The sequence below is a fragment of the Vicugna pacos genome, chromosome 10 (genome assembly GCF_048564905.1).
Source record: "Vicugna pacos chromosome 10, VicPac4, whole genome shotgun sequence".
In the NCBI taxonomy this organism is placed as follows: Eukaryota; Metazoa; Chordata; class Mammalia; order Artiodactyla; family Camelidae; genus Vicugna; species Vicugna pacos.
Window position 1 is genome coordinate 9,638,359 of NC_132996.1, and position 16,289 is coordinate 9,654,647.

Here is a 16,289-nt window from a genome sequence, read left to right on the forward strand (position 1 = left end):
GTGGGATGTGCCTACAAGAATATCCAGAGTAGATTCAAGAGGCCACTCATAAAGGAAGGAGTTCCTTGTTTAACAAAACCTGAGGCCACGTGTTCATCCTCATTTCCTATTCCAGAGAACTTGCAGTAGGAAAATCCACCTCCTTCAGGACAAAGTCCACGTGGTCCCCATGCTAGTGGGTCCAGCTATGACCCCATGGGCAATCGCACCCCAGCTACCTCCAACTGCAGCTCAAGTAACATGTACACAGAAGCAAAAGATTGTTTCGTTAAATATCACTTTCCCAAACAGTAAAAAGGACGGTGATTTCCATTTTTAACATTTCTCCGTCATGTGAAGTGTTTCAATAGTTCAGTCCAGGTCGAACATTTACAAACTAGTTTAGTTCTGTTTTATGGTCCTTCCTCTCCTGCATCATCCCTGCAGTATTTTTGGCCTAAATTCCCAACATCTCTAAAATATCAACATACAAATAAATAAACAAATGAAGGGATAAATATAAGCACATTGACACCCACACTCGCCCGTATGTAATTTAAATATACATTTAGAAATCTCTCCAAAAGAAACATAATATACAAAGAACTCTGCCTACAACATAAGAGACAACTTTTTGCATTACCCTAAAGAGCAATTTAATCCTTAGAATAGTTTATTTGCCATTTTTCAAACATTTCTATTTTCTCATTATGTTTTCTGTTTTATATTTGTATATATACAAGGTGGCTTTTCCAGAAGAAAAAATGTTCTGCAGCAAACATGTGTTCCAACCAGAGTTTCTTGCAAGAGATAAATGCTTTGCAACTCTTGACATGACAGTTCTTTCTCAGCTACTATGATTCCCTACAATGTTTTAAAGATCATAGAACTAACTCCACTTCTGAAGTTCAGGGCATGATACGCTCTCCTTCGCCAAAGCAGTATCTCCAAACAGGAAGCTTTTCCCGAGCACACAGCCCAGCGTGAGGGTTCAGCACTGAGATGATGAAGGGAGAAATCGCCTGCCTGTCCACAACTTGCTCCGGAAACCAGTGCCTTTTCTCTCAGGAACTGCTGCTGAGTCTTACTGCCATGCATTTTCAACCTTCTTTTAAAAACTTTTGAAAATATATCTGTGCAAAGAGAAAAGGCTTTATCATTAAGCCCACCGCCTAAGTATTACTACAGACATCTTATTATAAACCTTGCCCCTACTGTTGTAGGGGAAATGTGCATTTTTAAACACAGAAGTAAGAACAACAATTACAAACCTTTGTGATTCATTTTCTCATGATAAAATAATTTTTTTTCTTTGCCAATAAAGAGTCTTCTACAAAGTCACTTAATGGTCACGTAGAATATCAAAATTAATTGCATAACCAGACCCCTATTTGTTAAGCAGATTGCTTGTTATTTTCTGATCTTATACACAGTATCTTTGTAGCACAGCCTTAGCACATATCCATGATTCTTTCCTTGGGATCAATTCCTAAAGGCAGAATTACTACACTGGAAGTTATGCAAATTTCTAATTAAAAAATATAAACATTGCTAAAATGCCTTGGAGAAAGTTTCATCCAATTTACCCTTATTTCAGCACTTTTGACAATAAGGGGCATTACTTAATTTCTAATCTTGTATAATCTGTTACATAAAAATATGGATTCTCACTTTTTTCACACCATTTCATATATTTTCATGTAATGTTCTATCTGATTACTTACAAAGTTGAACTTTTTTTTGTTGTAGGGCAATAGCTTAACTTATTTTACGAATTGCCTTGTGATATATTTTGGCCATTTCCTTTTATTTAACTTTTTCTAAATTAGAGTTTCCCTTCCCATTTTTCACATATGTATCATTTTCTTGTAGATTTGTAAGTTATCTCTTATATAGGAGACATTAAAAATAAGATGGCCTCTTATATATGTCTCAATTTTTCACCACTCATTTCTCTTTCCAAAAAGTTCAGTTTTTTTTACATTTACTCAACCAATATTAATTATTATGTAATAAAATCAACCAAGCTTTGCTTACAGGTTTCTGTTTTTGAAGTGACACTTAAATAAGTCTACCCTTCTAAGATTATTTAGCTATTCATTTATTTTATTCCAGTAATTTCATTGTCTATTATTTTAATTTTTAACAGCTAAAACTTTGATCCATCTGAACATTGTATGGTGTATGAAATGAGGTAAGAATCTAAATTTTTAATGAAAGTCTTACAAAATCAGTTTTTGTCTAATTCATTTTTTCCTCACTGATTTACATCTCATTGTATATAAAATTCTTATACGTTAACTTGTTCTGTTTCTAGTCTCATTGTCTTCCTCCTCCTCTGCCAACATCAGCCAATTTAATTTTAATTGTATACTTTGTGTTTACCCATTTCCTTTCTTTTTCTTTTTCAAAAACAAGTTTTAGCTCTCTCCTCTAACATTTGCTTTTCAAAACTAACTTTAGAGCCACTTGGAAAGTTGGAATTTCAACGAGAATTGCATTCCATTTTTAGATTAACCTGAGGAGGATTTACATCTTTACAATATTATAGTTTTGCAACCAAGAATATCCACTTAGTCAGGGTCTCTTATGTTCCTATGCTTATTTTGTAGTTCTCTTCAAGAGGAACTTGAACATTTTTGTCAGGTTTATTCCTGTGTTCTTTTTTTATTTTTCTTTATTTTAATTGAATTATAGTTGATTTACAATGTTGTGTTAGTTTCAGGTGTACAGTAGAGTGATTCAGTTATACATACTATATCTGCATATATATATATTCTTTTTCTGATTCTCATCCGTTATAAGTTCTTACAAGATAGTGAATATATTTCCCTGTGCTATACAGTAGGACCTTGTTGTTCATCTATTTTATATATAGTAGTGTGTATATGCTAATCCCAAACTCCTAATCTATTTTGCTTAAAATCATTCATCAGCCATTAAAAAAGAGTCAATATTCTGAAACACCACAAGATGGGGATGTTACTCCATTTAAAATTTCCTTTTTTCCTTTAAGCAGAACTTTATTCATAGGGCTTAATGTGTACTTTCTTTGTCAAAAATTAAGATTGCAAGATCATTTAAAGTTCCAAATGAAGTTAGAATCAAAACCATTTATATAACAAAATTATAATAATGACTTTCAGTTAAAATGTGTCAGTGGAGTGTTATGTCTTTGTCTCTGCTGGCTGTACACGTCTGTTTTTTGTATGCCCTTCACTCTGGGTGGTGGTGGTAGTGGTGGTGGTGGTGTGTGCGTGTTATGTTCCAGGCATTCATTATCCTTTTCCTCTGTTGCTCTGTTGTTCTACATGCATGCTTCCTATGTGGTGATACTGTATGTCACTGTAATTATCTCTCCCATTAAATTGTGTCTAGCTCATGATTACAACCCCAGTATCAAATAAATGTGTATCTCCATTTGTCTTATGGACATGTTGGGCATGCTAACCTTTGTTTCTATTCTTCCTTATCTATTCTATTTTTCCATTAAAAAAATCTTACTACAGTAAAGAATGCAGGTAGTCCACAATCATGCTCAAATATTTTTCTTTTCCCTCTCTTTTCTTACTTCTATTTCTCTCTAGTATCTATTAAATGTTTGCTTCTTAAAATTAGCTATTATTATTGAACTGAATTAAGAAGTAGGAAAACATTTTACGTTTTATATGTGCCATAGCGTGTATGTGTTTATACATATGTATTTTTTAGTCTTCCAGATGCCTTGTACTTGATACAAGACAGGTCTCCTATTAATTTATGTGCTTCATGGACATTGACTTTAGTAGAGAAAAATCTCATTTTGATCCACTATGTCAGTCAGAAATCATTGTAGGGAGAATTTTGATTGGTTTTCTCTGCAAATTTTTTTTTACAAGAGGCCTGGTTACCTATTTATCAAGTATTTATAGTCTTACCTAATGTGAAACTAAATTGCCTAACTCCACTATCAAATTCATGAAATAATAAAGTTTTTTCTTTTTAAAAAGTAACCATGTCCCCACTTCTATTCAACATCATACTGAAAGTTCTAGTTAACACAATAAAACAAGAAACAGAAATAGAAGCATACAGATTGGATAGGAAGAAATAAAATTGCATTTGTTCACAGACGATATGGTTGTTTATGTACAAAATCTGAAAGAATCAACAAAAATATTGGAACAAATAATTGTAGAAGATTGCAGTAGACAAGGTTAATATACAAAAATTGTTTTCCTATACACCCACAATGAATAGTTGGTATTTGAAATTAGAAACACAATACCATATATGTTAGCACCAACCAAAAAAAAGAAAGAAAGAAAGAAATACTTAGGTATAAATGCAATAAAACATGTACAAGATCTATCTGAGGAAAACTACAAAACTCCAATAAAGGAAATCAAAAAAGATCTAAATAAATGTTCAAGAACAGGAAGACTCATGTATACATCTATCAAAATTCATCAAAGTGCACACCTGAAATATGCGTAGTTTACTGTACCATACCACAATAAAAGTGTTACAATAAATAAATAAATAAACAATAAATAAATGGACAGGCCAAAAAAAAAAAAAAAGGAAGACTCAATTATCATCAAGACGTCAGTTCTTTCCAACTTAATCTGCAGATTCTGTGAAGTCTCAATCAATATCCCAGCAAGTTATCTTATGGATATTGACAAACTGATTCTACCATATATATACAGAGGCAAAAGACCCAGACTAGCCAGCATGACACTGAGGTGGAAGTACAGAAAGAGAACTAACACCACAAGACTTACTATAAAGCTACAGTAATCAAAACAGTGTAGTGCTGGCAAAAGAACAGACAGATTGATTGATGGAAAAGAATAGGGAGCCCAGACAGACCTACACAAACAGAGTCAACTGATCTTTGACAAAGGAGAAAAGACAATTCTGTAGGGACAGGACAGTCTTTTCAACAAATGATGCTGAACCCACCAGATATTCACAAAGAAATGAATTTAGAGAAAGTCTTTACAACCTTTACATCCAAAAAATAACTCAGAATGCTATATAAACTTAAATGTAAAATGTAAAACTATAAAACTTCTATTAGATAATATAGTAGAAAATTTAGGTGACCTTGGGTTTGGTGAAGACTTTTTTAGATACAACAGCAAGAATATGATTCATGAAAGAAAACATTAGTAAATTAGATTTAATTAAAAATTAAAATTTCTGCTCTGCAAAAGACATTGTTCAGAAATGAAAAGCCACAGACTATGAGAAAATATGTGCAAAACACGTATCTGATAAAGGAATTGGTATCCAAAATACCAATTAGGAACTCTTAAAACCCAACAATAAGAAAACAAATAACCCAGTTAAAACATGGGCACAAGAATGAAACACACAGCTCACCACAGAAAGCATATAGATGGCAAATAAGCATATTAAAAGACAATATCAAATATCACTAGGGAATTATAAATTAAAACAATGAGATCACTACATTGGAATGGCTAAAGCTTCTCTGCTACCACCAAATACCAATGAAGGCAGAGAAACAGGAACTCATTCATGGTTGGTCTGAATGCAAAATGGTACAACTACTTTGGAAAACAGTTTGGCAATTCCTTCATAAAGCTAAGCATAATCTTACCATATGATTTAGCAATTGCACTCCTATTTACCCAAATGAACTGAAAATTTATGTGCATGTAAAAACCTGCATACAAATGTTTCTAGCAGCTTTATTCATAACTACCCAAAACTGGAAGCAATCAAGATGTCCTTCAATGGATGAATGTATAAACTGTGGAACATCCATACTTCAGAATATTATTCAGTGATAAGAAGAAATGAACTATCATGCAATGAAAAGACATGGAGGAATGTTAAGTGCATATTTCTAAGTAAAAAAAGCCAGTCTATAAAGGCTACTCAGTGATCTTTGATGTTATTATTGCAAAAAGATGGCTTGTTGAAGGCCTAGATGATTGTCTAGCATTTTTAAAAAAATTTTAATTAAAGTATATACATTGTTCTTTTAGATAAAATGCTATTGCACACTTAATAGACTACAGCAGAGTGTAAATGTAACTTTTATATGCAGTAGGAAACCAAAAAATTTGTGTCACTTGCTTTATTGCAGTATTTCCTTTATTGCAGTGGTCTGGGACCAAACTCACAATATCTCTGAGGTATACTGTATACATTCTTTTCAAATGTACAAATAAGTTTGAAGCATTAAAAAAGGAGTGACAGAGCCTGATTGTATACGTTGACTCAATACGTTTTGAATACCTAAGTTGCAAATCTTGGCCTCTATATTTCCTCCTTTCAACCAGAAACTCCTATCATTATCTTACTCTCCCACTCTTCATCTTTGATGCTCTCAAGTCCTTTAATCCTTTCCATGAATAATATAAAAACATATTAGTTCACAAAGTGTTGTACATTATTAATGTTTAATCTTCTTAACAATCTGTATTATTATCCCCCTTTGAGAGACAGGGAGATTCAGACAGATTTAGACACTCACCCGAGATCACATGGTTAGGACTTCTGAGATCAAGTTAAGTGGAGATGCTTTATTCTCATTGATGTAAGCATCAATTATTTAAACAAATAGGATAAGGAAAGATAATTATCTACTTTGCTATTTCAGACCAATATAGATTAGCCTAATGTGGAGTTGTTAAAAAATTTGAACTTCTTAGTCCATCTAGTTGGCTCTGACATCAGGATACAAACGGATAGTTTACTATAGATGGGAAGCAAAGCAACCATTTAAATTTCCCTCCCAGAAGTGAAATCCCGCTTCTCAATTGAAGATACAAATCTGAATCTCTGAACACAGTGAGACTAGAGACAGATCTGGGATCATAAGCATTCAGGTAATGGAAATGGAAGAAGTCACTCAGGAGCAGTAAAAACCATGAACAAAGAAAAGCTTAAAATGTACAAGGAATACAGAGTAGAAGCCACTGAAGGAAATAATAAGCAATATAATCCACATCACATTATGTTGACTGTTTTATACAAGCTTACAATGAAACCAGACGGCTTTGTTTTCCCTAAATGTTTTTTCCACCTTGACTTCAAGATCCTGAAGGACACGAATCACTTTCCCCCTTTATATTTTCCTAAACTCGTCACCCCCAGTAGCCTTACACATACATAGTAAAACTCAATGAACTTTTGATTCACTGAATTTAAACCTAGCAAGGAATTCCATTCCCTTCACCCATCTACTGCCCTGCTTTCTGGCCCTCAACCCAAATCTCTCGTAAGAACCAAGTTTCTAAGTTCCTGCATCATCCCCTGCAGGTAATCCTACTCTCACAGCACTCTTGGCTACTAGGTGCACAGGTTTAGAGGAACATTGTGGTGCACAGTTGGTTTTCTGAGGGATATATCAAGGTTCATCATTGGGAGAATCAGTTAAGATTGATGAGAACGTGACCCCATGGCTAATTTCTTAACGGCACAATAGAAAGCCAAACACAGCCTCTGGTGGGGGCATTGAAGGGATAGGAATTGGAAACCTAGAATTTATGACTTTGGGGCAGATGCAGTACCCAAACAGCTTCTGGTATCATCCATCAAAAGGTCCCAACTATTGATCAAATGCATTCAACCTGGTACTGACTTCTTAACATTTCAAAGGTGAAAAGGAGAAGAGCAGAGATTATAAGGAGCATCCACAAGTGAGCAGCACATCCTGGTAAGCCTAGGACTGCGGTGCTGAGATGCACGTCACAAAACAAACCTCACTACAGACCACATTTCCCTTTTTCCTTCTACTCATCTAACCACCCCCTCTTCTATCTGAACCTAACCCTCATTCTCTTCCTCACCTCTCATTTGGGGGCTTAACTTTTTCTCCCTTTGATCTGTGTGGATCTGAGTGTATACATGCTCACGTGCCTTTGGGGGTGGCGGTTTCCAGTAACGGGCTAGTAAGACTTTTGTGTTATTGCTACACTGTGCTGACTCTTTCTCCTTGAGATTACCTTGTAAACTAGAGAGAAATGTTTACATGAACTGTTTTTCCCAATGGTGGGTTTTAAATTGTTGAAGTGAGACAGGATCCTTACTGAGCATGGCTAACCAGAAAGCAGGAAACAGACAATCCCAATTTCAAATGCTATTAGGCTGTGGCTGAACAGGGGACTGGAGACACCGCAGAGTAGTCAGAGAGGAAGACCAACCTCTAAAAGGGTAAAAGGAAAGGGCAATTGCTGCCCCCGATGCACTGGAAGGTAGGTAAGTAAATTGAGACACCTGTGGCGGGTGGTGGAGGAAGGAAGGAATAAATTTGAAGATCAAAAAGGTTAAGATGTTAGTTTAGGTTGCATAAAGTAAGTGTAGCCTTCTGGTGTCAAATACTTGGGTTTAAAACCTTACCTGTAGCCAAGTGATCTTCAGCAATTAAGAGTATGAGCAGAGCATCATTATTTCCACCTAATTCATAATTCGAGGGTCATATGATTTAAATACACTGCTTAGAACACAACATGGTATTCAATTAACCAGCAGCTTTTACAATTATGTTTACGGATAGAAGGATCCAAAATAGAACTTTCAGCCTACTATTGTTGGCAGCTTTTGGAAAACAGCAGTCAGCTATAAACCAAAGAAGAGCAGTCTCCCATAGGATAGAGAAAGTCACAATATTCACACTCAAGGCCACAAAACAGTGAACCTTTTACTAGATATTAAAGTTTAAAACCACACAACTTAACAGTAATGTTAATTTTACCACTAGGTGGCAATGATACAGCTGAATTTCATTAACAAGGTTAATTTTAAAAACAGTGAGCAAATTCAGATAGAAATTCCAAGAAGCTGTTTAGTACATATTTTCATTTTAGATAAATCATTTTACATATAATTTAATTTATGAATACAAAATAATATGATTCAATATGGATGTTAACTTCTGATGCTTTTTTTTCCCTATCACTGAGGCAATTCATGCAACAATTTTTAAACAGTTCTTGTCACAAATAAATCTTTTTTAAAAATCTAGACACATATCATTAAGATAACAGAAATTATGGAAAGCTACGAATCTTTTAAAGTTTTAGAATTCTAACAAAGTCACTGTAAAATGCAAAGTATTTCAATGAAAAAGTTAAACCTTTAAAAAAAATGATAAAGAGAATTTTTTTTTTAATTTAGGGCCAAAACGTGAAATAACATACAGACACTTTGCTTTTAAATTATGAATGAAATTAACATTCATGTAGGTAAATCTTTTCAATGTCTTGAGTAAACGTACTCAATTTACTAAGTTTATCAAAATTCTGACAAACCAATTCTAGAAGAAAACCTTTTCACAAGTGTCAAAATAATAAATGATGAGATTCCTTTGACTCTGGTACTCTCCATAATTATTTCTGCTTTCTTCATAAAACAGGTCATAATTTATGCTTTATTAAAAATAAAAACTTTATTATTTTAATTTCTTCTTCTTTTCACATCAAATAAAAGCATGACAAACTTTTTCAAATTATAGATATTTTCAAGTACATACTAAAAAAACTTACAAATACCCAAGATGTTCCCCCACATACAGGATGAGAGCTGACATCACCACATGTAAAGTTACAAGATCTGTACTATAATTAGATGAATAAATAATAAGCCTATACTGTTACCCAATTAATAACATAATAAAAAGACCCAATTAAAACAAGCCTACTTATTCCCTTTGTATAAATAGCCTAAAGTTCCCCGGATTTTCAACTCCCAGTTTTCTACGAATGAATAGATCATGATCTTATACATCAGTTTTCCAATATTTTTCTCACTAATTCAGCAATCACTCCCTATATTATAGTTCATTTCTAGAAAAATCCCCTCCTCTTGCCACCCAAACAAATGTAAGAAAAGTATGATTTCTAAGTTATTTTCATAATTCATTCATCATTCTTTCCTCTTCATTCAGAACTTCATTTTGAATCATTACAGATTACCCTGAAATCTAACAATGTAGGTAACTTCTCATTCCATCAGTGTATATAAAGATGCAAAACAGATAATTTGGTTAGCACAAGAACAAGAAAAGATTACTGTGGCAGCCCTCACAGAGCAAACAAAAGATTTCAGGGAAGTGCCCAAACTGTTCACCTACCTGTAACTTTTGCTAGAAAATTTAGGGAATGCCACTGCAATGGAAGGGGTAATTGCAGATCTATAAAAGTGAATGCATATGTATGTGTAATTTATACCTGTACAAAATCAGCTTCCAATTATCCACACAAATAAACGGACAAGAGACAGAGCTGCCAAACACATAATCCTCAAACCAATTCAGATACATTTTTGTATCTGTATTTCACAGGACTGTGTCTGAGAATTCAGAACACAGAGAGAAGGAAGCCATGTTGCAAAGAGGTTAAAAGTTACAAACACAATTACCAAAACAATGGTAATGTTGACATGCCATCATTGACTTGAGTTTGTCATCTTCTGTTTATTTCTTATGGTGGCTCGAAGTTTACGTATCACCAGTCTATCAGGCAGAATCATATCCCCTTGTTGTTCTAGATAATCCAATAAATTTTCAGTCCATTGGAGAGCAGCTGCATGATTAACATGTCTCTCCGGGATCAGTTCTATTTCCTCCTCCTCATTTTCACTGGATTCGTCTGTCTGGCCTTGTGCTCTTCGAATGATTTCACTGTCACTTAATACTTCATAGCCTGGTTCAGTACTGTCAACTTCAAGCCACTTTTCAATGTTCTCAGTAGTCACATTTTCCAATCCTTTGGTGTGTTGTAAAATGGTAGCCACAGCAGCCACTGAGATATCTTCTTCATCAAAGTCCAGGCCTTCTTTCTCCTCAATGGTAGGGAGAATCTTCTTCCACGCTCTGCTAATGGTAACTGGCTTTACTAAATTCCACGCCATTGCTATTTCATAAAGTGCATCCAGCAGAGTTAGCTTCTTCCAGAATGATTTCAGGTCGTTACCTTCTTCCAAATTGTTCTGGAGAAGACCTGCCCGGTAGTTTCTCTTCATTGTGGCTATGACTCCCTGATCCGAGGGCTGAATCAAAGAAGCCACGTTAGGTGGTAAATATTTAGCAAATATTTGGCCATCATCTGACCTCAGGACGTTCTCATTTGGATGTGTTGGTGAATTATCCAACAGGAGCACAGCCTTTTCCTGCAAGCCTTTGGATCTTAAGTGCTCTCGAACTTGTGGCACAAAGATCTTATCAAACCACTGTCGGAAAATGGAAAGATCCATCCATGCACCTTTTTGGCTGAAATAAGAGACTGGCAGGTTTGAGGTATCAGTTGACTTGAAGGAGCGAGGTTTCCTTGCTTTTCCCACAACACAAAGTTTAAGTTTGTGTAAACCTGTTGCATTGGCACAACACATCACAGTGACTCTTTCTTCAATTGACTTGTGCCCAGAGACTGTGCATTTACCTTTGATTACTGAAGTCCTGGAAGGTAGGCATTTCCAAAACAGTCCAGTTTCATCGGCATTGTAGATTTGTTCAGGCTGCAAATTCTCTCGTTCAATAAAGTCTCGAAAGTTGTTACAAAAATCCTCCACGGCAGTCTCATCCCCATGAACCCTTTCATTTCTAATGTTAATCTCTCTAATGCTGTGCCGCTGCTTAAAACGAGTCAACCAACCGGCAGAGGGGTTAAAATCACCATCCATTCCCAAAGCATAAAAGAAGAACTCTGCCCTTTTAGCACAAATCGGTCCAGACACAGGATTCCCTTTTGCTCTTTGCTGGTTGAACCATTCCAGCATTGCTCTGTCCAATTCCTCATACATGGATGGCTTCATAGATTTCCTCTTGGCCAGAAGACTTGTGGAATCAGAACTGCTTGCGTAAGTTATAATCTTTTCCTTATTTTTTCTTATATCTCGAACTGTTGTCTCCCCAATTCCATAAATCACTGCCAGTTGTTTGGAAGAACCTCCATCTTCAAGTTTCTTTATTATATCAAGCTTATCTTTAATAGTCAGCACCACCCGCTTCCGTTTCCCTGACATGGTGTGGCTCGGGGACTCAGGGAGTCAAGCCCACACCCACACTGAAGCAGTCCAGAAGATCCTGCCTTCTCTCTCACAGACTCACTGTAACCCAGTCTTAAACACCCCGTCTTTCAACCTTACCAGGAACCTGGTGGCCCCGACCCCGTCCCCGGCTGGGCTTGGCTGGCAAAGAGACGGCAGAGGGCGGTGCGGGGGGAGGAAGTTGGACAGAACAGGCCTTTAACTTCAGATGGGCAGTAGAGGAGGCCCCAAGTCACCGCGGATAATCCGGATTACAAACATTTGTCTCACTCCCCCGGTGGCCGCGAGAAAGACTATAACCCCATCGCGACCACAAGCCTCCTTGACGCCCAGACCCCAGGTCAACGGCCGTCACTAACCCCTGCCACACCCCGAAGTTACGGCAGAGAGCGGAAGAGCCAGGGAGACGGGGACTGGCCCCTTCCCCAGGGGGACGGGTGCGTGTGACTTCTTCCCCAGCCGCCAGCCGCACTTCCCCGCGTTGCGCTCAGCCTGCACAGTCCTCCCGGACCCTCACAGCCCACCGAGCGCCTCTCCCACCTCGCTTGGCGCCGGGACCCCGCACCGCTCCCTGCCTAACGCGCGGCGACCGCTCCTCCCCCAGCGCACGCTCCCGGAAGACGCCCCCTCCCGCGGCCGACCAGGCCCCGCCCCTGCCCCCCCAGAGGCGGGACTTCCCTTGGTCCCCGGAAGAAGGCGGAGCGTCGCGAGTCTGGACCCGGTACCTGGGGCGGAGGCAGAGGCGGAGGCGGAGGCGGAGGCGGAGGAGGTTTGAAAGGTGAGGGCGCGGGGGCGGCGCGGGGCCCGGTCGGGGCGGGGACTCGCTCTCTCTCGGGCTGCTAATGGCTTATTAGAGGCGCGGGGGAAGCCGCGCCTCCCCGCGGCCGGGGAGGAAAAATTCCCGCGGGCGCTCCCGGGGTGGGCGGGACGGCTCCTCTCGGCGCTCCGCTCCACTCGCGCGCGGCCCGGACGAAGCTGCAGTGGGGCGGTGGGGGGAGGTGCCAGTTCCTGCCGCGAAGGGGAAGTGGGCAGGGCTGGCGCGCGGAGCGCGGGTGATGATTTCGCGGGTTTCTGGCCCTTCCAGATCCTGGTTTGTTTTCTGGGGGCCGAGGCTGCTCTAAGGTCCGGGTGTTTGTGTCGTCCTGCGCGCGTCATCGGGGAGCTCCGTTGAAGGGCCCCGTTTCCTAGCTACGGTGCCCCTCCCTCCTGGGGACAGAGTAGCGGACCGGCGGACAGTGTCTGCGTCCCGCCAAGGAGCCAGGTTTGTAATCATGAAAATGACTCTGGGGTTAACTCCCGAGAGGATCTGTTCCTTCCTCGGCCATCCATCCCTGCTGAATTTAGCGAACCACCTTCAGTGTTACAGATTTTAATGAATGCTGTAGTTGTCCAGGATGCCAAGCTGTCAGGAGCCACTCCATGCGAATTGTGGAGTACTAAACCTTGATTCTAAGTGGGGGACGTTGGCTTTCCTCTCTTTATATTATTGTTTCTTCATAGTTTCCTATTCCCTATTTCTGTCGTGTTGTGCTGCCCTGTTTTCCGGCCAATGGAAGAACTATGATAAATTGATTCACAGCAGTGTGATAAGAACATAAAAAGAATCATATTCTGTAGCCCTTAAATCATGTGTTATGCTGCCTTGTTTCGGTGTCCCTAGTAATTTCATCAGATTGTGAGCTCCTTGGGAGCAGAAACCGTGTTGCTGATTTCTTCTAGTAACGCCACAGCTCCGAGCATGTGCTGGCGTAGTATGCATTCAATGACTATTTCTTTGGTTAATTAAGATTTTCTCTCCAAACTGACATGTAAAAGGAAATATTAAGAGGAATAATGTTTTACAAATAGGATGCATCCCTTCTGGTGGAATTTCAAGTAATGGCTGGGGTTCCACTGCCCTTCAAAATTTTAAATGTAAAGTACCACCTACATTGTTTGTGGGGCAAGCTCACGATTCCTAGAATGAATCTTTTCTTGAGGATGAATTAACCTCAAAGTCTAGAATAAAGGCTGTTTCTTCTGATGAAAAATTCAGGCGTCACCAGAGTACCCTTTTTAGTTGTAGAGTTACTGTGTTAGAGAAAGAACACAAGCCCAATGGATTGTTGCCTTTATATTCTTTCCCAGACAAGGTAGCTATGTATGTGCGTCGTACATGATTTTAACCATAAAGCACAAAAATGTGGTGGTATTGATCATCTTCATTCACCTATTTAACGCTTTCTGTTTGGAATCTGTGTTTTTCTCTTTACCTAAAGGTAAGGTATCATTAAAGAAGCTTAATTAAACTCTCATTTAAAGAAATTGAGTGTATGATCAGCTTAATAGAAATTTCACCCATTTGCATGGATTCTTTTCTGAGTGAATTCTAACGATAGAGAGCTGTCTTATCCATCACACTAGCTTTACCTTCTCATTTGTCTCCTCTGGTTCCGTTCACGCACCTTTGCCATCTGTTTATCCTTCCCTCCCCAGCTCACGTAGTAAAAGTATCCACAATTTAAAAAGAGGAGCCAACCATTTTTAAATTATCTTATATTTTCAATGACAGAGTTTTGACATTATTGATATAAACAGCAATTTCGAAATGTGAGAGAGACCCTGGAAATCTAGCAGTTGGTCAAATGAAACCTGATTTGTTTAAATAAAACTTGCCTCCTCAAATGTTCAGTACTGCAGTTTCCAAAATAAATTTTTTTCTCATCAGAGACTGCCTTTTCTTTGAAATGTTTACTTTTCAACTCAATGGAGAAATCCTTAAATTTTGTAATCACTGTCATCAGTAAGGTGGTAGAGGGAAGTCTGCAAATTTTCATCTCCTGTACGCATTCTCTTCTTGCCAGTGGATAAATTATTTCCAGAAGTTTCTGGCCTAACTCATGTGCACTAAAATTCAGTTACAAAATTTAAAAAGTATATTTGTAAACTCTTAAACTATTTTAATGATTATTTTCTGAAACTAAAATTTAGCATGAATGAGAGATAAATTAACGACTTTTTTAAAGATGTTAATTTTTCCTACGCTGTACAAATATAATGAAGGTAGCGGTCTTTGTGTAGCAGTGGACCGGGAATCAGGACATCTGGTTTCTAATCCCTGCTCTGTCACTAATGAGCTGTGTGATCTTTGGTAAGTCATTTAAACTCTGTGTCCTTGGCTTTGATTTTTATAAATGAAGAGAGAGAATATCTTCCTTCTAGGATCATTGTCAGGATTTTAAAATACATTTGAAAATTTGAAATTTAAAAAGGCACTGAAAGTTTGAAAATGCACTGAAAGTTACTATACATATGTAGTTTTTTAATAGTCTAACTCTGCAGTCACAGGTATTTGCATAGTGTGACATTCTTAATCATTTCTACCATTGTGGTAGGAATCGCCTATTGATATGATAAATAACTGTCTTTTGCACATGGTGCAGTTTTGTAAGATAATCATTCAGTATGTATCAAACTAATAAAATCATCTTTCACTTTAATGTCCCTGCTGTCCATACTTTAGTGTATCGACTGAAGCCATATTTGTCATTTGTTTTCATAAACATTTTTTTCATTATTTCCCCCAATTCAGACATTTATTTAAAAACCTTACCTACAGTATGAAGCATGGGCACAGTTAACTTATGCAAATTTATAACTACGTGTGCTTTAAAAAGACTTCTTTGTACTACATGGCTTCGAAATATAGTGATCCTAGTTTATCTGGTGCTTAATAAAAAGAAAAAAAAACAGTAATCTGTTTAAAACCTGGAAGAGAAACTGAGTGGACATATTTTGAAGCAGTATGGTGTATAAAAAAACCATTCTTTGAAGAGTAACATAGAGACCTTAAAAAGTAATTTTGACTACACAGTTTTATTCTTAGCTGATTTTAATATAAACAACCTTCTGTAAGATAGAACCTAAGTAAAACTACAAATAGCAGAATATCTGGTCTGTGGAGTAGGATTTGTTAGATTCCTGTTAACAATATTGAATATATCTTGTAGCAGTTACTGTCATAGGGTCACCTACATTATAGTTCCTGGTATATAATCTTAACAACTGTTGTTTTTCTGATTTTATATGAGTTATTATTATAGTAGCATTCACATTGCCGTATAAACATAACAGAAGCATACAATCAAATGGGTAGTATCTCCCCATCACCAAAAAAAAGGTAATCATGTTGGGAAGCCGTAAACTTAGTTCAGTAATACTGCCATGGGTCAAAAAAATTTTGGCATTCTGTTTTTGGAAATATGATCAGAGTTTGCAGCACATTTGAAAAATATCTTTAATGAAAGTTAATCTTCATCTTTTGA

General features: G+C 37.7%; 3 protein-coding genes across 6 annotated transcripts in view; 1 reads left to right on the plus strand and 2 right to left on the minus strand.

The window, feature by feature from the left end:
- Nucleotides 1-624: 624 nt before the first annotated feature.
- LOC140698634 (uncharacterized) lies at nt 625-13,140 on the minus strand. Its single transcript, XM_072968933.1, has 2 exons — nt 12,711-13,140; nt 625-1,112 (listed from the first exon to the last, which is right to left on the minus strand). The coding sequence occupies exons 1-2, from the start codon at nt 13,138-13,140 to the stop codon at nt 844-846; spliced, it is 699 nt and encodes a 232-aa protein (XP_072825034.1). The 3' UTR covers nt 625-843.
- Nucleotides 8,628-12,596, minus strand: JRKL (JRK like). The gene has a single exon (XM_006206708.4). It carries the CDS (start codon nt 11,959-11,961, stop codon nt 10,387-10,389), a length of 1,575 nt encoding a protein of 524 aa, XP_006206770.1. The 5' UTR covers nt 11,962-12,596; the 3' UTR covers nt 8,628-10,386.
- Nucleotides 12,682-16,289, plus strand: part of CCDC82 (coiled-coil domain containing 82) — a 30,291-nt gene continuing 26,683 nt past the window's right edge. Inside the window, exons 1-2 of one of the 4 annotated variants that reach the window (XM_031675369.2) lie at nt 12,683-12,763; nt 13,070-13,246. The gene's annotated coding sequence lies outside the window, so the exon portion shown is untranslated. Of the gene's footprint in view, nt 12,764-13,069; nt 13,247-16,289 lie in introns of those variants that run through there. The other 3 variants (XM_031675370.2, XM_072968932.1, XM_072968931.1) reach the window with 3 other exon arrangements.

Coding starts and splice junctions, on each gene's coding strand:
- JRKL (XM_006206708.4), bottom strand. CDS start 11,961: ATGTCAGGGAAACGGAAGCGGGTGGTGCTGACTATTAAAGATAAGCTT.
- LOC140698634 (XM_072968933.1), bottom strand. CDS start 13,140: ATGACGCGCGCAGGACGACACAAACACCCGGACCTTAGAGCAGCCTCG. Junction 1,113..12,710: donor CGCCTCTGCCTCCGCCCCAG/GTACCGGGTCCA, acceptor CTCTTTGCACAG/ATATATTTTCAAAAGTTTTT.